Here is a 24,503-nt window from a genome sequence, read left to right as displayed (position 1 = left end):
TATGAAAGTCTTGCGAGTCAAAATCTCCACTGCTAAAGATTAAACTCTTTCCATGCTGGAATTATGTATCACCTACTAGTCCAAACTCCATTCCTAGAATAACAATAATTATCATGTTAACTTTACATTCATTGAGCATTGATTGTTAGGTTAAGGGTGTTGTATACATCGCCTCATTTAATTCTCACCACAACTCTTTGAAAATAAATACCATTATTTTACTCATTTTAAAGATAAGGAAACTGTGGCTTAGAATAATTTACTCAATATCGAGTTAAGAAGTGGCAGAGTCAATATTTAAACCCAAGTCCAGGTCACTTCAAGACGTGCTTATAATCACTCTTTAATACTCTGCCTCTTATTTCCCCTTACTGACATATATAGCAAACACATTCATTATTTCCTCATATAGTGAAATAGTCACAATAAATCAAATAATAGGAAGTTGGAAAAGAAAAACATGTATTCACAAATTATGAACTAGCTTTAGGAAAAGACTTACATTCAGCTCATTTACATTTCAGCTTTTGCTTTCAGTATGTTCCGGTCAGGAGTCCACGCTCTCCCATTCTTGGTGCATGGGGGCGGCCCAGCTATCTCAGCTGGGTCTTTCCTGCCTGTTAAATATCCACTGGACTGAGCGCTCTTCAAGCTCCCAGCAAGTTCATTAGTTACCTGAAAATACCTACCTCATCTGTCATCAACACTCAAATGGCCTGCGGGATTTTTCATTTCCACTCCATTATCCAAACCCTTTCTAGCATTTACCTCTCACATCTGGAATCAATCCTGACCAGAAGCAAAAGTGCTGAACGGTTGGGCTCCTCCTGGGGCAGCCTTTCTCCAGAGGAGTGACAAGAATATGTTGTGGATGAATTAGCCATTCTCTTTTAGAGGAAGCTGCTGCGGCAGAGGCAGCTTTCATGGATTTTAATTTGCTCATTTACCCCCTTCGTCTTTACTTGTTTAAGCAAAATATTTAGTTTAACATTTTCAGTCATTACAGCCTAAAAACACACGTACTTTAAAACTAGATTTATTTGAGTTGCAAATTGTGGGAATCCTTTAAAAATACCCCAGCTCATTATCCTTTTATCTGTCTCTGTAGAAAAGATTTTAGATAGTCTCAGAAAACATCGCTGACTTTCAAGCCTCCTACAGCTGCCCACACCACTGTTTCTGTCTGTCTGATACCCACTCAAGAGAGAAAAGAGTGTACCAGTTTGCCAATTACACTGAAGTCAGTTACAGGATTTTGATTTTACGCTATTTTTTTTTCCTTTTCTAAGCAGCCTGGAGGCCAACATCATAGACTTCTAGAATTGCTTTCAGGTGATAATTTTCAGATCCTTGTGAAGAAAAGAATTTAATTAGAATTTTTCTTTTTTCCTTCCTTCCTTCCTTCCTTCCTTCCTTCCTCCCTCCCTCCCTCCCTCCCTCCCTCTCTCCCTCCCTTCCTTCCTTCCTTGCTTGGTGGGGATTGGATAGGAAAAGGTGACCTCAGGATGCTAAACCTCCAGATGTCTTTCTTTGGAAATATCTTCACGGAAAAAAACAAAAACAAAAACCCCAAAAACAAATGGTGATGAAAACTGCTTTCTGACAGCCCCAAGGAAAATATGTGTATGCATATGGAAAAAGTAAATCTCTTGATTAGATAAACTGCATTATTTTAGTCATACAGCACATCCTGTCTTTAATTTTAAATAACTGAAAGATTTAATAGTTCTAGAAGAAACAGCAATAAGAAACATCCAAGATATCCAATATATATCAAGATACAGCCCTTGGGCTTCCCTGGTGGCGCAGTGGTTGAGGGTCCACCTGCCGATGCAGGGGACACGGGTTCGTGCCCCGGTCCGGGAAGATCCCACGTGCCGCGGAGCGGCTGGGCCCGTGAGCCATGGCCGCTGAGCCTGTGCGTCCGGAGCCTGTGCTCCGCAACGGGAGAGGCCACAACAGTGAGAGGCCCGCATACCACAAAAAAAAAAAAAAAAAAAGATACAGCCCTTGGCACCTGCAGGGAGATTGTCTATGCTGATGAAGTGCAATATTACTGTGGATAATAGAAAGTTACAGAACACAAGAGAAAAAAAATAAGAAGAGGCAATCAGGAAGCTAGAAAAGCAGTTTTCTATGAAAGAAATCCTGATTTAAGATAGTGAGTATGGGCATTTTTGTTCTGCTTTCTTTGAGGTCGATAACTGAGCCAGGAAGAGGTTTTGAAGCAGAGTTAGCTGTAAGCAATTGTCAAGGGTCTAGGCTGTGCCAGTCATCGTGCTAAGTGCCTCGTCAACTGTGATGGCACCCACCATGCAGCCTCGCACATGCGCTGGGCACGGTGAGGAATGCAAACCAGCGGCCACGACCAGGCCCCACTCTGTCCTTTTCTTACCCACCGGGCAATGCAATGGGGAAACCGCTGAGAAAGCAAATCCAACCTCCAGATTGAAGGAACAAAAACAACGTGAACAGTGAGCTCTTTGAAAAGAAAACCGCTTCCCTATGGTAGAAAATAGGGGCAGGGGGCCCATGCAGGGAGTCCAGCAAGCAGGGAAGGTGGGCCCTGAGGAGTGTGATATTACACAGGAACATAACGGGGTTGACTGAATACTTGTCTAATTACTGGAGCTATTAAAATCTCTATAATTTAGATTCAGGCAAAAAAAAAAAAAAAAAAAAAAAAAAGCTTATATAAATGCACACACATGCTCCTGATTGGATTTTATGAATCTATTCCTCTCGATTCTAAAAGGACACCACCCTGCTGTGTACATGTGGCAGCTAAACCTGCGTGACCTTCTCCCCCCAGCCCTGCCCCTGCCCCCCCCCCACAACTAGTGTACTCTGTTACTATAATAAGCAGTTAGGTTAGATAAGGCAACGGGTGATGGGATCATCTGTGTTGAAGCTGAATTATAATGCCTCGGTCAACGGATTTAATCTAAACCAAATGCTTTGGGATTCTGAAAACTCTGGGAACAGAGAAAATGTAAGTTTTATATTTGCCCAAGTTCAAACAGAGAGCAGTCAGAGAGATTCCAGAAGCTCAGAGAGTGGTAGCAAAAAAAATGTTGTTTCTCCTGAGTTCAATCAAAGGAACAAGTAGAGTATACTTTGTATGCACCTCTTCCTTTTTTTTCCTCCTCTGTGCACTTTTTTTTTCTTGACACAAAGGAGGGTTATCACTTAATGCCAAACTGAACTTGATCAAAGAAGTACTTAGCACATAGTAGGTGCTCAAAAAATTAATACTTCTCAAATGGACAAATGGAGTGGTAGTTAGTGTAGGGGGTTTAGTGTCCATGCTTTTAGCATCAGGCTTCATTTTGCCCCTTCTTCAATGCCTCAGTTTCCAGATCTGCAGAATGGAGCTAATAATACTTGTGAGGCCTAAACAGGTTATGAATGTTAAGAACTAGCATAACGCCTGATACATAGCAGGTAGTTTCCTAGCTAACACTCATTGCCTCTAGCTCCTGTGCTTCCATCTAGTGGACGACACTTCCCCTCCTGACAGCCTGGTGGTGATGGTGGAGGTGGCGGCAGTGATGATAATAACGTTCTCCTGAGGCACCAAAAGAGATAAATATAAGCTCAATAACATTTCTGAAGACAACTCAACATTTATTATACTTTGCCTCTGTTAGAAGCCAGCATATCTAAACGCTTAGAGTTTTCTGCTGAATCAGATAATAGTTGCCAGTCTATATTCAAGACACAGAATAGGTGAATTTCCCAAGGTCACACAACTTGATGAGAATAGCAGACATGATTCCTTATTTACTAACTCAAAGTCCACTGCTCTCTTCCCTAAAACTGTATAAAAAATGCTTTCAAAGTAGCAAGTTAGGTATTATTCTCTGAAAAGGACATTTTTATAATTTATAAAATTATAAAATTTTTAGAATTTTTATTAAAGTATCATAAAATGGTATTTTTATATTTTTATAATGATAATTTTATAACTTTCTATCCCTTTATCCAATGTTCATTCCTTCATAGAGTTTATCATTGGTTGTTTTCTTACCTCTTAATTTGCTTCCTTTTTTTATTGGCTGTGTGCTTTCACTAGGCCAGTAAGGTCCATGAGAAAGAAGATTCTGCCTTGTTCAGCACCAGCCCCCAGAGCAGTGCTAGCATATCACAGGAATTCCATAAATATATGTTACGTGAATAAACAATGCCAATTTCCTGAGTTTAGGGTATTCCTTGCTGCTCAGATACTTGAGTAAACCAGAATCCTATAAATACATGTCATCGATAACCCTTTAAAATAATTTTTGCTAACTTTCAACTATAGCATTTGCCCCCCAGCTCCCCTATTGAGGATCAGAGGTTCCCTTCTCCCAACTTACATGAGTGTCATGTAACCCTTCCCCTACTGGCCACAGGGCAGCTCTGAGGTGTCTTAGGTTGCACCCATGAATGAAAGAAAGCCCATAATTTTGATGCCTTAAATCCTGGGGTGCGGTGGTCCTTCACTTCTGGTGACGGAGCAGTCCCCTTCTTCGTTGCAGCATTAAAATTCTATAAAATAAAAATTATACTATTTTGGATTATTAGTCTGTGATCTCTTTCTTTCCTCTACAGTAATACAATGGTGTTTACTTCTTTTATATCTGTATGAGACGTATGCCTAATTTTGAAGACTATTCCTTTCTTCAGGTCAAAAGAAAAAATGCTTTTCCATGCTTTTTCTCACTGGATGCTAAAAACAACTTTTAGAGGGTAGAACGAAATGTTATTATTCTCATTTCACAGATGAGAAAATAGATATGTGCCACGGTAGAAGAAGCACAGGTAGAGTTGAAACTCAGGTGCTCATTTGATATTTAACAAAGATTTAATGAGCACCTCCTGTGTTGCAGGCTCTGTGCTGGGCTCTGGGAACAAAGCAGAGAGCAGGCAGAGCAGCGTTGCAAGGCATCTTTGGCTTCAGGTCCAGCGTCCTTTTCTTTTTTTTTTTTTTTTTTTTTTTTTTTTTCAGTACGCGGGCCTCTCACTGTTGTGGCCTCTCCCGTTGCGGAGCACAGGCTCCGGACGCGCAGGCTCAGCGGCCATGGCTCACGGGCCCAGCCGCTCCGCGGCATGTGGGATCTTCCCGGACCGGGGCACGAACCCGTGTCCCCTGCATCGGCAGGCGGATTCTCAACCACTGTGCCACCAGGGAAGCCCCCCAGCGTCCTTTTCTAATCTGAGAACTCCAGCCAAGGATAGTAAAGTTAAATCATAATCCAATATATTTTCATATAAAGATTTAACAGTTTTAAGGAGGTTTCTAAACAAAACTTTAAAGGGAGTTAAACAGGATTTTAACATCGTTTCTGACTGACTGCACAGAACACTTTGACTAAATTAAGTGGAGTTGAAACATGACTTGGAATAAAATAATCCAAGTATCTGAACATTTGGAAATGTCACCATCTTATATAAAAGGTAAGTGCACGACCAGAACAGCAGTGGAGAGAGCTGGGTGTTCTCAAGATATTCTGTTTCTCTTTGGCCAGGTAGCAGTGAATTCCGGGCAGGTTCTGGACACCTGCGGCCTCTCTTCTGCTGAGTTTCAGCTCCCAACTGGCAGGGCTGTCAGTGTTCCCTATTATTCTCCTGACAGACAAAAGGGAAACAGCAAGTATTCCCTTCTGTCTGAAAGAGTAGCAAGTAAAAATGGCTTTGTGATTGTAAGAAATGTCGACTTAATTAGCTTTTTTCTTCCAGGTAATAAGTGTTTTCTCCAAGGAATGCCCCAAATTAACAACACTCTATGAAGAAGTTTTTATTTCCTTATCTCTTCCCACTTAAGATCCATAGATGCAAAAATCACACTCAAAGATGATAAGAAATCTTCATGGTTTATTGTTTTTGTAGATAACGTTACCATAGTGAAAGTTAGAATTTGCATCCCGCTGACATTTTGAAATCTTCCTTTGAGAGGTATGGCTCCTATGTCCTCCCAAATCTTAAAGATTATGGAAATCAGAAGTATCTTCTCTTATATCAAGAGTTCTTTGTTTGGGAGTTCACTAATGTTTTTCAGGTAGGCCTGTGAACCCCATGGAATGGTGTGAGAAAAATATTTTTTGTATGTCATTTTGTAAGTTTATGCCTTTTCAAAAGATTCTCAAAGGAGTGTATGAAACAAAACAGTATGAGAACTCCTTTACAACAGTCTATTGAGGCTTTGAATGTTGTCAATACATTCATAAGTAATTTCACATAATTTTTGGATGTTTCTTCAGACTCAGCATTTGAGAACAAAATGTATAATCATCATTGATAGATTTTAAGAATATGTGATGCCCAGTTTACACCATGACATTTACTCCATTTGCCCAATTTTAAGAAGTGTTTCTTGCCTCTGAAAAGCAGAAAGGACTATCCAACTATAACTCGATTTAATTTGACTCTGAGGATTGTAGTTCCTGCACAGCTGACTGAAATAAAATTCTATAAAGCAGACCCTCTATTCCCATTGAACTGCTGTAATTTTGGTTTGTGGTTTAGCACAAGAGTGGAAGATGGCTGAACCTTGTCTTCCCATCACGTTGCTCTGGCAGGGGGACTGCTGGGCATTATCACTCAGCGATAATGTCCCGAGTAAATAAAAATAAGGGTCTCTGCCCTCTAAGCAATTACTATCTAGCTGGGGAGACAGAACATGTGCTCAATACCTATGCAATTTTTTTTTCCAAGCAAGCCGTGCTACAGAATGGAAAAAATAAAGAATGTTTGTAGGTTTTCACTAGAATACAAAATCCCTGTGGCTAACGCTGCCCTTGATTGTAATATGTCTTATTATGAATTTACAGATAATCTATCAGTGTTGGTAATTCTACAAAATCTGCCCATGAAAACTCCAGTTATTTTGAAGGACAAATTCTAGGACTAAAGTTTTCAATAATCCACACAGATTTCTTTCGTATTTTCCTAAGTTCAGAATCTTCAGCAATCTAAATTGGACTTTCTGTCACAGTCTTATGTTTCCAAGTAGGTAAAGAAAGTTTTCTTTCCTGTATGGGAGAGAGAGAGAGAGAGAGAGAGAGAAAGAGAAAGAGACAGAGGGGAAATAAATATATCATACACATACATATACACGGTTTCTATATACATACATATATATATATATGAAGTTCAGTAGAAGTTGCTATTTTAAAAATGTTTATCAGAATAGTGCATTAAAGCTTGATAAGGTTTGTAAATTTATAGAGGCATCTCCTTCAAGGCCTGATGTGAGTTATGAAATCTAATTTTGTTTTCATAGCTCTGTGATAAAATTTTATCAGTGTTATAAAAGGGGTCTTTACTAAGACTGACCGGAAATCTGAACTATCTGGCCAGGCAATAAAAACACATTCCTTAGCTGCAAAGTGTCAGACAAGCAAGGTTTAACTGAAATTGATCGATAAGTCTTCCTTTGACAGTTGAGTGCATTCACTTTACCTCATAGGATAATAGGGTTTTTTTTTCATGGTTTTTCCATTAATATCAGACTTCAGTGTTAGTAAGAAACAAGAAAGACATAAAAGGGAGAGAGACGTGCCATCAAGAGAGAACGTTGCGATCTTTAATGGTATAGCACTTGTGCTCAGATGAAGTGCTCGTGTGAGCGAGGGTTCAGACTTTCATTACTCATTGTTATGGGTTGAATTGTGTTCCCCCCGCCAAAAATTCACATGTCAAAGTCCTAACCCCCAGCATCTTAGAATGTGCTCTTATTTGGAAATAGGGTCGTTGCAGATGCAATTAGTTAAGATGAGGTCATACTAGAGTGGGTTGTCCCCTAATCCAAAATGACTAGAAAATTTGGACACAGACAGGTACGTGGGGAGAATGTCCCCCATGAAGATAAGGCAGAGATTGGGGTGATGATTCAACAAGCCAAGGAATGCTAGATTGTCTACAAACCGCCGGAAGCTAGGGCAGAGGCATGGGACAAATTCTTCCCTCATACCCTTTAGAGGGAACCTGTCCTCCTGGCACTTTGATCTTGGAATTCCGCCTCCAGAACGGTGAGAACATAAATTTCTGTTGTTTAAGCCACCCAGCCTATGGTACTAGGCCTAACAACTAATACATGGATGAATACAGCCATTGGGGTGGAGAAGTGAGACCCCCTAGTTGCTTGCTATGTCCTCATGAGCCTGTGAGGCTCCTCTCTGACGCACGTGGCAGTGCTCTCCCACCCACCACCTTGGGTTGGGTATCCAAATGTAGCTCACTTTGCCTAACTCAGCTGTCATCAGAGAAATTTTCCAAACAGGCAGTGACTAAACCATAAAATTATTCCTTGAAGGCATCCAATGAAGGCATCCCATTCAGTTTTAGAATTGCCGATAACCATACCTGAAATTTCTACAGGCTTTGAGGTTAGACAGATCTGGGTACAAATATCAGCTCTGCCACTTATCAGCTGATGGCTTTGGCAAGATATCTCACCTCTCAGAAACTCAGCTTCCCCATTTTTATAAAATTTATTATTTGTTTATTTATTTGGGGCTGTGTTGGGTCTTCATTTATATGCGAGGGCTTTCTCCAGTTGCGGCGAGTGGGGGCCACTCTTCATCGCGGTGCGCCGGCCTCTCACTATCGTGGCCTCTCTTGTTGCGGAGCACGGGCTCCAGACGTGCAGGCTCAGTAAGTGTGGCTCACGGGCCCAGTTGCTCCGCGGCATGTCTGGGATCTTCCCAGACCAGGGGTCGAACCCGTATCCCCTGCATCGGCAGGCGGACTCTCAACCACTGCGCCACCAGGGAAGCCCCCTCATTTTTAAAAAGTAAAAGGAGAAGTAGGAAAAACCCATCTATTTCCAAGGGTGGTCAAGAGTGTGGAATGAAACAGACCACAACAGTGTAAAAGTCCAACAGGGTGCCTGGCATGTGTACACACTCTGACAGCGTTAGTGCCCTTCTCTGTCCATGTTTATAATCGATCTTATTTGATCCTTATACCAATGGACTTGCCCAACAGTGCAGGAGGCAAGACTCTACTTAGGCCTTTGAAACCAAGTCCAGAGATCTTTCCATAGGAGGAAACACTTCCAGTCCTTGGCCATCCCTAAGCTGTGTCCTGGCCTCTCTCTGTCACTCTGGTGAAATTTGGATTGGAATTCTGAGGCTGAAGATGATCCAGATGCAGGTCCCAGTAAACACCTATAGAAAGGCTCTACCAAGCAGAAGGATAGGCTCCCAGAATTCTGGCTGTCACAACTCTTGTTGCCCAGTTGCATCTTGCTACGGAATCAGAATCAGACCTTTAAAGTTGGGTGGGACTTTAGAGATGGAAGAGTCTACTTTCCTTATTTTTAAGAAGAGGAAGCAGCAGCTCCGATGGGTCCTCAGCCAGTTGACATCTAGTTAAAGGATCTTATGAACCACAGGCTAATGTTCCTCCAATTTTATTGTGTCCCCGGGAGTCACAAAGTCAGCCCAGAAATGGAAGAACCAGAAGAGATCCAAAGATACGTAAAATACTCTCAGAATAAACCTTTGCCTGAAGAGCAATATGGCTTTAGTGAAATCAAGGTCCTTCCTAGCTCTAGGACGCTTAGACCAAGTTAAGGTGAAAGTGGACTTCAAAATGGTGCTGGGATTGCCATATATTCAGGAAAAGGGGTGGGGGCATCAGTGAGTGCTCTTTCACACCTGCTCTCTGACGGGGGTGATGCTGGCTCATCTTAGCCCCCAGCACCTCATGGCTCTTGGAGGAGCTCATGGCAGTTTCAGAGCAGGCAGAGAGGCCGACGAGCAGTGACTCTTGTTTGGAAATCTCCTGAACTGGCTGACTCCCATTTACATGCTGTTTCTGGCAACAGAGGTCAGTCTGGGTCACCTCTCTGCCACTGAGTAAATATGCTGAAAATTATTACCATTTCAGACAAACGTTTAACTATTCTCAGATTATCTATGATACCACAGGCCAAAGTCACAACAGTCTAACCTGGGAGTGAATTTACTTTGTGATTTATGGAATGAGAATTCTGGGCGCTCTGTGGGACTAATTTAATACGAAACATTCAGATGTCTGTCTTATAATGCCATTCATCTTTCTTTAGCCTGCCTGCACCAGGGGGGCATGTGGTTCAGAGAGCAGGCTCTCCCTTCTCAGCCACAAATCATCACACTTGTGCAAGGGGGTGACACATCTTCTCTTCCAAGCCAGACTGCCTGCAGCAGTCAGGCGACCAGTTAAGGGTCCATCTGGGCACTGATGTGAGAAGAGTGTTTTCCACTCTGTCGAGCCTTAGGAGTGTTTTGAAAGTTACAATGGGCAAAGAAGGGATCATAATTAACATTGCTTTGGTTTGCCTTCTGATAAAGGAAACATAATCAGTCTATACTGTCTCGTCAAGTACAAGACTCGTTTTATAAGAAGGTTATGTGATAGTCTATGGATTGATGTGACAATGTGTGTCTTTACTCAGATTGCTGTAGCAAAGTACCATAGGCTTCTAAACAACAGAAATTTATTTCTCACAGGTCTGCAACCTGGAAGTCTGAGGTCAGAATGCCACTGTGGTCCAGTTCTGGTAAGAGCCATTTTCTATGCTGCAGACTGCTGACTTCTCATTGTATCCTCCCATGACAGAGAGCAGAAGAAAGAAGGAAGCTCTCTCATGACTCGTATAAGGTCACTAATTCCATTCATGAGGGCTCCATCCTTAGGATCTCATCTATTTCTAATCACCCCCCCAAAGACCCCACCTCCTAATACCATCACATTGGGGCATAGGGTTTCAACATACAAATTTGCTGGGGACACATACTCAGTCCATAACCGTGCATGTGAGGAGAAGAAAGTTCTACAAAAAAATCAAACTCTGATTCAATGCTTATATTAAAAAGCAGGTACCTTTTTTAGCCAACTAGTTACTCCAAAACTTACATTCATTCAACAAATATCCACTAATGCCTACTACACAGTAAGGAATATTCAGGTACTGTAAATACAGGTGTGAAAAAGCCTGGCCTTACTTTCAAGGAGTTTACAGATCAGTGGGAGAAAGAATATGTCAACAGTGGTAAGTTCTACAGTTAAGGTAAGCAAAGGGGGCAGCAGGGGGAGCACATGGAAGGCAGTTACCAACAGAGTTGGTTTGGGGAGGGGTCAGGGACAATCCCCCAGAAAGCTGTAGGAGGAGAATGTGCAAAGGTAAGGAAGTTAGAGAGAACACACGATTTGAGGGAATTGAGGGAACTTTTAGGACAAGTGGAGTGCAGACCTCTAGCAGCAAAGGGGTGAGAAAACCGAGACTGCAGGGCGAGGGGAGCACAGTGTTCCCAAGGGTGTGGGGTACCACGGGGAGGAGTGTGTTCTTCATTTAGATGACAGTCAGGGGCCACTGAAGGTTTTTAAGCAAGAGAGTAACGCGATTAGATTTTCATTCTAGAAAGATCATTCTGGCTACTACTTGGATAAAGAATTGGAGAGGAGTGAGGCTGCGTGTGTACCATGACTAGTGAGAAAACCATCAGTATTATCCGTGGGAGCAATGACAGTGGCCTGAAGTAAGATAGTGTAAACAAACACCTTTGACGTACTTAAAAATCCCACAAATAAATCTCATGTTTTTCATAATTACTGTTGTAAGCTGCTGAAATGAAAAGTGGCTTTTGTTGTCATTTCCTGAATGAGGACGGGGGTGCAGAATACTGCTCATGCTGTCTTGTGCTGCTGCTGTAGTTTGCCCCCACTGCTGTTGAGAACTCCTCCCTAGGAAGCCCCTTAAACACACAGCTTTAGTTCAATACATCGTTGGGGCCCACATCAACTTTTTCATGGGAACTGGACATTATGTAACAGAGAATACTACTCCTTGGGTGTCCTGGAACATAACAAGGATTGAAGGCTCAAACACAGTTGACGATGGTCAAGCCCAAAGCGTAGAACACACGTTTCAACATTGGGAAAGTTGGTAGGCAGGCTGGCCTCGCAGGGTGCAGGGAGAGGGAGAGATGGTAACAAAAATCAAAATCCACAATGGAATTCAGCCTATCAAAGTGACTGCATTAACATGAGGCAAGGAGAAGTCTGATAAAAAGGGTTTGACATTCTGAATTGATTTGGAAAAACTCCCTGGATGCCAGAGTGCCTTCAGTTTTGCCAGGATGTCTCTGCAAGATCCACTTCCTCAAACAGACTTACTTGTATTCGGAAGTGTAACTTAAGAGTCCAGCTGGTGTCCATCCTGATATTGTAACCAAAGTCCTGAAACTAACAGATTGCATCCTTAAGGTCATGCTGCTTGTATAGCGAAGACCACCAAGGTTACTCCATTAAAGTGAGTTTGGAGGATACACCCAAGGACAAGCCTCTTACTGACCGAAGAGGACTAGAGATAGGCTAGCTGATTCCATTGCTAATGCCATCCTTCAGTGGTGAAGGGAGAAAATAATCATAACAACAGCAGAATTATGGGTTTATACTGAAAATGCCATGGAGCCCCTAATGCCAGCCAGATCCACAGCTTCCTAAAGAAGGAACAACCCACACCAACGTTGCCTACACAGGCAAGTTGTACTTTGTATCATGTGATCCCTGACATCCTAATGTAAAGGGATGAGTAAAAGGCCGCTGTTGGCTGGCCTCCGGCCATTCAGTCTTCCATCTGAAGACACAAAGAAAGTCATTCAGATGGTAGAGTGGCCCTAGAGCCAAAAGAAATACAAAGGGAAGGCAGGAAACAGAAGCCGTGAAGCGGCAGAAGCCCTGAGAAGGCAAGTGAGCATTTTAGCCTAGAGCAGGAGAGCTCATGAAAAAGTAGGAAATTCACAGAAGCAAGAAGCACAGAGAAACAGGGAAGTCAAGAGCAGGAAGGGCAGACTATTGGGTGATCATTTGGACAGTCAGGCTGTGCGTCTGGAACAGAGACCACCGTGAAGCCTGTGTGCTGGGCTCTCCGTTGCTTTCCCCCTTCTTTGTTAACCCCCCTAACAAACCTCCACCTCCGGAGGTACGCCGAGTGGATCTCTGTAACTTGAAGCCTGAGCAAGCTTGATATACGATGTCTCGTCCAGCTTTCATATTAGTTCCCTTTAACCACTTTTCACTACACTTAAAAAAGAAAAACCCAGACTCCTCAGCATGACCTACAAGGCCCTCCAATCCGGCTGGCGGCCACCTCTCCCACATTACTTCATGCCTGTTACCCTAACATTGCGGCCTCTGTACTCTCCAAGTAGCCACACATCTACTGCATTCACCTTTGCATGCCCAGTACCCAGAACAGTAAGTGCCTGGAGATGCATACATATGAATTAGTTCTTTGAAAAGCTAATTTTCTTTATAGTTTCTGTCTTCTAAGGAACGTGGCTGTCTCCCAACCTATATGGATTTCATTTACGGGACGCGAGAACTACCTTGAAAATTAATTTTTCTGAGAGCGCTTGTTAGTGAACCGAAATAATATCCTGTGGAATTTCACACTCTTAGATGAGCCTGCCAGGGATGCGGGTGGCTCAGGCTTCTGTATTAACTAGACTTAGAGCATACATGGAACAGAGAGGCTCAGCCTTCCCCCCAGCAAGCAGCTCCTTCACTGGAGAAAGGGTTACTTTACAAAAAAGACCCCCGTCCCTGTTCTAAAACTCTCTCTCTCTTTGTACACGCAAAAATGCATAAGAAAACTCCAGGAAGCTGGCTATTTCGTCACCCTCAAAATTACTCTGCTCCTGGATACATGTACCACAGCCCTGATATTACTCCTGTGACCTTTAAAATAGCAAGATTTTATCAGCACTGAAGGCAGCTTAATTAACATGGGAAGCTTCAGCACCTCAAACTTCCTTGTTTTGCTTCCAGTGTCCTGGTTACAATCTCTAGGTGGTCAGTCCCGACTCAAGAACATTTCCATTCTTTCTCATGGAAATAGTGAGGAGAAAACATGAGGACATTTAGACTCAAACCCTCAGATAGGCAGCAAGTGCTTTGCTGCTTTTGTAGCCCTTAACACAAAGGTAAAAGGGGCCACGGGGCTCTTAGAACTGGTAGTTCGTGCTTGAGCCACACCCAGGTGACAGGAACAGAACCTCAGCTGAGTTTCCCAGCGTGGGGTCAGCTACCACCCTCCGTGGCTGGGGCCTGTTCCTGCACACTCCCTGCCCCACCTCAGGTGTACAGAAGAAGAATCTCTGCCATTAAGCCTGGGACCCGGTATTTTATCAAGCTCCCCGGTGACTCCTGTGCACAGGAAACTTTGAGACTCATATTAAGGAATCATCCCTTGCCGATCCACAGACTGCTCCAGGGAGGACAGCTTTGAAAATGAAAGACAGAATTTAAAGGCCCTTCAAAGACAAAAAGCAAGGAAGACAGAGGAGCTACGACCAAAAGGCAAGGAGAGAGAAGAACAGAAAGAAGAGGAAAAATGGCGGTGGAAATGAAAACAGAATCAAATCTTGTCCTTTGCGGGCACTAACCCTAGCAGTTGTGGGAGGTTCCCTCCTCTCCTCCGTTCCTGTCCAGCGCAGTTTGCAGAGCAATTTAAGGAGAGCTGCTGGTGGTGGCATCTAGACATTCACACCCACAACTGTCTTAGCTGGTCTTCCAGAACTGACATTCTTGGGCAACCGCACCTGGAGTTAAAACTCCAAGTTCAAAACTTCTAGAAATGATAAGTCGGAACCTAATGGATCCAGCGGTTGACTGAACGCTCTATCTACCCCTAAACCAGCACAGGAATACAGCAGACGATGAATGATAGCACATCCAATTCAGAATCACCACTGTACTTGCCATATACATATAATTTCCTGTCTCCTCCTTCCTCCCTCCCCCAACCCAGTTGCACCATGGGCATAAGCACTTCCTCTCCCCTCATATACTTCTATTTGCACATATGGCACAGGGTGAGAGCCTATTGATAGTAGTTTCATATTACAGACTTGCAGAATTAGGAAATGCTATAGCTGGCAGCAGGCGCCCACTGAATGTCAGCCGTGACTCGGTTGGTCCATTTACTTTCATCAGCACTCGCCTGAGTGGTCTTTGTTGATCTTGCTTTGCATTTGCTTATGGCCACGCAGCCCCAAACAATGCCTTTTACTTAGAATTCTAGCTTATTGTGTTAAGAACAAAAAACTGCTGCTCCTTCTTTCTGCTTAACCTAGCCTTAGGAGGGGTTGAGATCCTTTCAGAGGCAGGAGGTAACTGGAGCCACTGATTTAATAAAAGCAACTGAGGATCACCACTGGGTCCAAATTCCATTTACCTGAGGACATTTGCATCTCATTTTGCAACAATCTAGAATAACACAGACCTGTGGGTTTCGATCGCTCCCTTCCAAATGATGTCAGAAAAAGAACTGCTGTCTTGGTGAATCACAAATCTCAACAACACTCAGCAGCACACCTGGGCTATTAATAAAGGTTATCTCACAAATGCTGCAACAGCCAGCGGCCACAATTTCTTTTTTGCGGTCCACGGGCCTCTCACTGTTGTGGCCTCTCCCGTTGCGGAGCACAGGCTCCGGACGCGCAGGCCCAGCGGCCACGGCTCACGGGCCCAGCCGCTCCGCGGCATGTGGGATCTTCCCGGACCGGGGCATGAACCCGCGTCCCCTGCATCGGCAGGCGGACTCTCAACCACTGCGCCACCAGGGAAGCCCAGCGGCCACAATTTCTAAGTGATTCTCTTGCAAAAGAGAACAAATTTATCTTTACCTTTCTGTTATCATTTGCTTGCTTGTTTGTTGCTTTGTTTTCTTGATCCACAAAAAAATATTTAGTCAGTATGAACAATCAAGAACAAAATGGAAATTCAGGGTTATCACGACACAAAGCTACATTTGGATTTTGAATCATTTCTAATGTGTCCTGTTTTATAAACCTGACATAAGCACCCAGATAAAATGCTTCTTATGTATAAATGCTGTCATAATCTCAAAATACCTGTCAAACTTTCAGACATATTGCTTTTAGTCAGTTTGCTTAGAAACATGCAACTTCATCCCAACACTTAATCAGGCAACAAAAGCTAGAGGTGGGGTGGAAACATCCGGAAACTCCTTTCTCCTGAGGACAATCACAAATGCTGGTACACTGTTGATTAACATCTGGATCAACTTAAGGGTGTTTGTGAACCAGCAGGAAATAAATTTCTGGAGAAGGCCATGGACTTGAGGATGGTTGCTTTAGTATTTAATAGTAAATGATTTCCAGTTGATAGAAAAATATTGAAATGTGACTTATATATATGAGGCTGATTCAAATGTGATAAACATATCCCCAAAGGAAATTACTGGGTTTATTAAAATCCTTGGAGGGCTGAACAGAATTGCAAGTCTTCTCCTACAGTCCTTGCTGAAGGTGGAGTAACTGCTCCCCGGTCCACCTTCCAGCCAACCACAGAGGAAGGTCAATAATAAGGAAAGAGCAGGGCTGTTCTTAGTCTTAAGTTAAAAGTGGCTATGAACTGCCAAGATATACCCAGCAAGCCGTCGTCGACTAAGTAAGTGCCGCTGCCTTGCTGGTAAAATGTGATGTGTTGATGACTGTTATATTACATCTAAAATCCCATTTACTAGTAATAGAAAAGTTCAGTTAAGAGTTTTGCCTTACGTCTCCTGGTGCTTGATACAATGTTGTGTGATATTACCAATTTTCACTTCAGGCGTGTTCACGCTCAACAGTGAAGACTTCACAAGAATCTGCACATTTGATCTATGGTGAATTTATGCCATTTTCATAGCAAATCAACTTTTCCTTGGCAGCAGAATGATAGGTACTTTTGCACCTAGAGAAATGCCTTTGTTTTCAAGGAATTTTGAAAAGAAATAACAAGTTCCGTGTCTCTGGGGATTGTAATCCAGTTATTGTAAGAAGAGGCCCAACAGGTAAGAATCTTACTGGCCCACTTTCTGACTGGAGCATGTTCCTTAACGCTTCTCGTTAAACAAAAGGAAAAGCAAGGTGGGGACACGTGCAATTTTTCTCTCATACGTATCACAAAGGTGTTGTGGAATGACTTCACATCTCTAACGGTGCACAACACATAGAGAAGATGTCTGCGAAAGGGCAAATTGGTGTGTATGTAATGTGAAATTTTGCCTCAATGGTCTCTGCTTTTAGTAGTGTCAGAAGCAGCAGGAATTTATTCATGCGGCCTTACTGATTTGCAGACTGGGAGTAAATACTAGGCCTTTTGCAGTGATTACCAAGAGTCCCCTTCAGTAGAAATGATCTACTGCCTTCCTACATCACATTAAAGTGGTGGATGGGGCTTCCCTGGTGGCGCAGTGGTTGAGAGTCCACCTGCCGATGCAGGGGACACGGGTTCGTGCCCCGGTCCGGGAAGATCCCACATGCCGTGGAGCCGCTGGTTCGGTGAGCCATGGCTGCTGAGCCTGCGCGTCCGGAGCCTGTGCTCCGCAATGGGAGAGGCCACAACAGTGAGAGGCCCACGTACCGGGGGAAAAAAAAAAAAAAAAAAAAAAAAAGTGGTGGATGGAAGAGTGAGCCCAGCTGAGCCATTCTGTACACACCTAGCCAGGCTGCAATTGATATTCAGACAGAGGTGTGAATGGCTCTCAGAGAGACAGAGAGAGAAGAGCATTTCTCTGGAAATTTTTCACCAGAACCAGAAGCCAAACTCTGATTTGTCACTGTTATTAAAAAAAAAAAAAAAATTATTTCTTCATCACAGAAAGAAATGAAAAGGTAAGTTCTTCTTTCCCTGTAAGACTGATACTTAAGATTGCTAAGGATCTCCCTTGGCCCCTTAAGAAAAATCCTTACATAACTTTTCTTACAAGTAGTGCATATATCCTTTCCCTAAGTTTCTGTATTGAGGACACAGTCTACGACTTTTGGTTACTGAGCTTATGTCAGGAATTATCCAGCTTCATTCTCGTGAACAACATCTAGCTGTGCCCCATAAGGAGTCCTGTGCTGTAACCACAAGCCAAACTGAAGGAAAGTGGGAGGGGGAAAGATCAATTCATGTGGTGTTTGGTGGCCACCAGCTATTCCATTTAGTAAATGTAGGATTTTAACATGGAAGTTTGAAAAATATAGTGGCTGAGCCAGAAAACTGTCAGTTTGAGTCAAATTTAGTATTAGCTAGTCAGTCTTCTTTCTTGTTAAATTATGTATGTATATATAACTCATATATATATAAAATACATAATAAAAAGTTATTTATATATAGAACATATATACTACTTGACCCCACTAAATTTAAGTATATAACTATATATATATATACACTCGAATTGTCAGTCTATTTATTATCAAGTTATATATATTATATAAATATATATATTATATAATTTTAAAAGTATATATAATAATATATACTACTTGACCCCACTAAATTAGTTTTCAATAATAGCTAGTATAGGACTTCCCTGGTGGCACAGTGGTTGAGAATCCGCCTGCCGATGCAGGGGACACGGGTTCGTGCCCCGGTCCGGGAAGATCCCACATGCCGCGGAGCAACTAAGCCCGTGAGCTATGGCCGCTGGGCATGCGCGTCCGGAGCCTGTGCTCCGCAACGGGAGAGGCCACAACAGTGAGAGGCCCGCATACCGCCAAAAAAAAAAAAAAAAAAAAAAAAAAAGCTAGTATTTTCCTTTTTCTTTTCCTGGAAGAAAATACACCTAAGATAGTTATTTTACCGGCATTGCTTTGTCTAGTTTTGTTGTCTAAGAACAGATTTGAGGCATCAAATGCCACCCTGTGTAAAAGGTAGAGGGTATACCTTTTAAAAGAAACTGCATGAAACTATGAAAACAATGACTAATCCTCATATAACATCCTAGCAAGCATATGAGTATGTCCACACAGGCTACCCCAGCGAAACACAGCACAAACTATGATGGGTCTGACAGGAATTCACTGTGTAGAGGTACCAGAGACTGCAGCTTTGTGGACGGTGACAACACAGCGTCTGTGGCTTGAGGGCCCTGCTGCCTTCGGATTCGGGCATTATTTGTTCTGACCTCCACCAGTTTCTTTAACTCTGTTAAAAAAATAATTATTTTGAGAGACAAGTCAATGTATTTATAGAAAATAATGAAAAGTTCAGGATGATGAAAATCTGGACGATCCTTCAGAAATCCTGGACTCTCACGTTGGCCTCTCTCATTACACACTTGACTTGCTTATCACATCAGATATGTATTAACATCCTTTGGATTGCTACAGAATGGCAGTTGCTAGAGAGGGCTTCCTTCCAAGCTTTTTATAGAGCCTGAATTGGAAGCTAACCTAGGAGTGGTCTAAAAACTGAACCCACTGAAAAGATGGTAAACACAGCATTGAGAACAGTGTTCAGATTTGATGACAAACAGCATAAAGCACCCTTTTCATTTTGTTGGGGGTTTGTGTGAAAGAAACTATTCTAACAGCATCTGATTTGTTTTGCCAAAACAAATCCATTTTTCAAAGACCCAGTGTGATTCTTTGATGACTTTCACATGCTAAATGTTTTTACATTATAGTACATAAAATAAGTTTTTATAAGCTGTTAGGTTTGAAATTCCCAGGCTGCCTTATTTTCTACTACATAGTTAAGCCAGTAGGTCACAGAAAAATTATGAGTAGAATGATTAATTAAATGTCCCTTCACAAGTATATATGTTATATATATATGTATATATAATATATATAAATGCTAGTAGCATTTCTCTCTTGTTTTAAAGCATTCTGAGTATTTAGATTTCTACTAAATGATTATTTCTCAATTATTTCAGGAAAAATAATAAAATGACAGCTCATATAAAAGAAGAACTTTCTAAAGAGCAACAGAATTAGACTCTTTGCTATCAATCAGATTTTCTAGAACATATATCACCCACCGAAAAGAACTTAGACAACTGGGGAAACCACCAACACTTTCACCATTAAGGTAATATGGGGACCCATTTTCAGAGGAGAAGAAACAACTCTTTCACATCATAGTAATTCATGTGGTTAAAGAATTGAAGATGCAGAAATGAATGTTTGTCTACATAGCCTTGTCAAAGATCCACAGAGCTAACAAGGAGGAAAATGGTAGGGAGAGTAAAATTTGTGTTTCTAGTTTTCTCTTTTTTCTTTGCACTTTTTCTTGATAACAAGCTTGCTTCTGGGAAGGCAGCCTACATATCTCTTCGTGTTTTGGATACCCTTTTGGCTAGGTTGCCTGAAGCATAATTCGCTTTATTTATCAGAAAGGCCTAATGAATACAGTGAGGCCAGGAGGGTGGGGTCCAGGTAACAGAAAGTCATCCCAAGAGTATGAAAGATTAAGCATAAATACTGAAGGGACTGGGAAAGTACCTTCTACTGCACCACTTGTTTGCTTACTATTCAATTACTTCAAGTGTGTTCCTATATGCGATTAGATCGAAAACTCTTTCAGCGAAGGAACCCCGGCTTATATTTCTTTTACAGGCTATGTACTTTAGGAACACAGAAAGCTGTCAACTAATACTTATTCATGATAGGAACCCCATCATTTGTGTGCTCTTCTAAGTAATAACATAGTGAGGATCACCGAGAGCTGGAGTGAGGGGTACCGGTGAATGATGGGACAACAGAATACAAAGAATACAAAGATTGGCACCTCTTCCTTGATGTAAGATGGTGCTGGGGGAATATGTGTGGCATCCCCAGAACAGTGCTAGGCATCCCAGTAAATCCTTGTCTCCCGACTTTTTAGTTTCCGTTCCTATACTTTTATCCCTTCTGGGCTAAGTGTAAAGATATGATTGCAACTGTTTTAAAAGTTTTCGGTTTATATACCTTATATACAACATAGTAATAATAATCTTATGGTGACTTTTAAAAGAGATAATCTAGCATTAGTTATTTTAAGGACCCCAGGTAATTCACTTCTGAATCTTTTGATTTCTTTTAAAATGATAGCAGTGTTCTTCAGAATATCCTGAAAATTATGTCATTGCTAACGTATACCTACTCCAGAAAAGGGTTTTAAATTCCTCAGGATAAACAGGATAAAGGACAAGAGTTAGTTTAATAACAAGCGTACGTTCTTTTCCATTTCTAACATTTATCAAAGAAAATTATCAAAGGATAGACAAGATAATAAAACAAGCGTATATTTACTTATTACTAAAGAAAAAATCTGTAAACTGTATATCTGCTATTAATGAAATATTAAGTTTTAAATAACTTGCAGAGTAGGAAGTCAAGGAAGCCTCACTTTCCTCAGGGTTTATGCTGAAGAATGAATACTTTCAAAGGAGGCCCTTTAGAATTTCTACAAATAAAGCCCCTTGGATAAAATTCAAGACTAACAGAACTTGAATTCTTTAGAGCAAACAGTGTCAAAAGTGAGGTTCCAACAAATAAATACTTGAATTTAACTTTAGTAACATGGAGCAGAAAAGCGTGGAGGAGGATAATTATTAAAAATCATCATGATGGGATGTAAAATTCAGTAAACAAGCTCTTTGAAGAAACAAGTGAATGCTTTAATTCTTCAAACACTTGATGGAAAAGAAAACGTCACCCATACCTCTTTGGGTTCTAAAGCCATGCCCTGTGGACACACAGATGACCATGTCTCGCTCTATGTCGTCCCACGAGTGAATTGGCTCTCCGTCAGGGGTGTACAGTGTTCTGGCTGGGTAGGCCACTTTGAGACGAGAGGAGCAGTCACTCAGCAGCTGAAACACAAAGGGACACACATACTGGGATGTGGACTGTCACACCATAATTACATATTAAAGAATCAACTCCTTTAAGAGGACTATTATCATGATATAAATATTCATTTTACTTATAATTGTTAGAAAGAGGTACACTGGATAGTACAGGGAACTCTACTCAATACTCTGTAATGGCTTATATGGAAAAGAATCTAAAGAAAGAGTGGATGTATGCATATGTATAACTGATTCACTTGGCCATATAGCAGAAAGTAACACAACTTGTAAATCAACTAAACTCCAATAAAAATTAAAAAAAAAAAAAGGAAGAGGTATAGAAGGAGATGAGAAGAGGGCTTACAAATGTGTTAAATGGTCAGGAACTTCAGTGCTTGTCAGTGGATTTGTCCTTGTAGTTCTCTATTTTTCTATGTAGAAGAGGCTTATTACTGTTTAAGAAATGCCTAAATATGAAAGACCCTGGCTTGAAGAATCTAGACTTGTCAGAATAGCTCTTTTTTTTTTTTTTTCTATGAGCAAGAAGTTAGAAGGACAAAAACACTGACCTGGCTCTGGCCTCTGTATGACCTCAGACAAGTCAGACAACTCCCCTATGAAAGAGTCTCTTTAACTATAAAATCAAATTTCTGGTCTCACACCTCTTTGACTCTATGATTCTATTATCAAAAGGTCTTTTTCTTTTCAATTGGTAAATTAAAAAACTATGTTTAGGGGCCTAATTCAATTTCTCTCAATTTTCCTTGAAATATTCATAAAAACACATGTACAGATACAAATGTCAAGAGTACTAAAAAGATTGGCTAACCTGTCACCAGACCCCTAAGGGTGGTTCCATTAGACTGAATAACACTTTAAGACAAAACGATGCAAGCAAGCAGGAGGAAAGTAAGAGGATTCCACACACCTGCCTGCATGGCTTTTACCTATCATGCAGGTCAAACACTTGCTCTCCCACAATGAAGGAGCCAGGTCCACATGAGCTCCAAATCACCTTCTATACTTGTAAAAAAAAATTGTAACAGCTTTATTGAGGTTTAATTTACATGCCATAAAATTCATTAATTTCAAGTACAAAATAATCAATGATTTGTAGTAAACTGATAAAGTTGTGCAACCATCCCACAATACAATTTTAGAACATTCCCATCACCCCAAGAATCTCTCTCATGGCCACTTCAGTCACTTCTGTGACTGCAGTACTTCTTTTTATATATCGAATTAGGGGCTACAACTCACGACAATGCCGGGTGGCAGTGGGCAGAGCTGGGCAAGTAATGGCATCTTGCATTTGGAAAATGAATCAGTAATATGAAGGAAGACATGAAGGAAGTGGTGAGATAATGCAATTCAGAGAGTGAAGTTTTCACCCACTATTGTGAGCAAGAGATGAATGCACTGAATTGAACAGTAATTGAAATTATCCCAGAAAAAATTCCCATCTGTAGAGTGGGATAGTTAGAAAAGAGTAGTGGGAGAATGGACTTAAATGTAGTCCTATACCCCTTGCTAAATAACAGCCAGTCAGCAGCAATTTGATTCTGATTCAGGATCTAGGGGTGGATCCTAACATCTCCCAAGTCAAAATTTAGGAGAACAAAGGAGAACTAATGTCTTCTGTCAAGAGATCTCTCCTTGAACAAGGAGATATAAATAGAAAAATGAACATCAGCAACAATATGAGGCTCATGAAAATATTCTATGACATAAAAATGGTATCTGTACATAAGGTGAAGATTTTAAAAAAAGATTTACAGCACAAATACATTTTAGAGAGTACCTATATTGTGCTCCCCCCAAATTTGGTAAAATATGACTTCCATAAACACACACATACACTCACACACACACACACAGAAATGAGATGACAACAGCTCAAAGGAAAGGAGCATTGTTGAGATGCAGGCAGAGATAATGATGGTGATAATGACAATGGTAACAATAATAGCAGTTAATATCTACTAGCACATTTCTGTGGGCTAGAAACTTTTCTAAAAGTTTCTAAGGACAATCTAATTATTTTTCTGTGGAAACAATTATTATCCTCCTTTTATTGATGAGAAAAATGGAGAACAAAGAGATTAATATCATAACCAAGGTCACAGAGCTGGTAAGAGAAGAAACAGAGGTTTAAACTGGGATGAATAGAGAGCCGAATGAGAGGTAAAGAAAAAAAAGACTCAATAGCAGAATTAAACTCCATCTTAAAAGCAGGAAAAAGCAGACTCAATATTGTAGAAAATCAAATCAGTATTAGGGAGGGCTAAGTTGAGAAAATCTCATAGGATACAGAGAAAGGATAAGACAAAATTTATGAGAAAAATGTAAAACATTTGGAATGTCAAGATATCAGATATTAAACCTATACATTATTGGTGTTACTGGAGAAGAATCCAGAATAAATTAAACTTAAGCAATTATTCAAAAAACAGAAGAAAACGTTCCTGTTTCAAACACCCATGTCTTCAGATCAAATAGGCTAACCTAGTATAAGGCAAAAAATTGACTAGTATTTAAATATAACTGGGCAAAAAGTATGACTTTCAGACATGGGGGGAAAATTCAGTTATGTTTAGACCTATTTTCTGCAACAATGAATACCAAAAAAAATGAAAGAAAATCTCTGAAGTTTTTAGGGGAAAAGGTTTCAGTATAAGAACTCAGTATCCAGCTAAATTATTACTTAGGTTACAGGAAACAAAAGATATCCTTATGTGTACAAAAACTCAGAAAACATATTACTCAGATACATTTCGGATTATTAAAAAATGAATGAAATTCCATCACCACTGAAAAGTCATAATATAAAGTGACTAATATTAAGCAGTGAGACCACTAGAACATGATACAGCTGTTATAAAAATGGTCAGAAAATAAATGAATTTAAAATTTT

At 41.1% G+C, this 24,503-nt stretch overlaps 1 protein-coding gene across 1 annotated transcript in view; it reads right to left on the bottom strand.

Annotated features, from left to right (window-relative positions):
* Nucleotides 1-6,953: 6,953 nt before the first annotated feature.
* DCDC1 (doublecortin domain containing 1) overlaps nt 6,954-24,503 on the bottom strand; it is a 458,528-nt gene continuing 440,978 nt past the window's right edge. Inside the window, 3 exon segments of the mRNA XM_067038066.1 lie at nt 6,954-7,013; nt 18,848-18,957; nt 21,460-21,610. Coding sequence (XP_066894167.1) covers nt 6,954-7,013; nt 18,848-18,957; nt 21,460-21,610 — 321 coding nt within the window.

The sequence above is a fragment of the Kogia breviceps genome, chromosome 7 (assembly GCF_026419965.1).
Source record: "Kogia breviceps isolate mKogBre1 chromosome 7, mKogBre1 haplotype 1, whole genome shotgun sequence".
Lineage (NCBI taxonomy): Eukaryota > Metazoa > Chordata > Mammalia > Artiodactyla > Physeteridae > Kogia > Kogia breviceps.
Note: the sequence above shows the minus strand (reverse complement) of the source record. Positions and strands in the feature narration are given on the sequence as shown.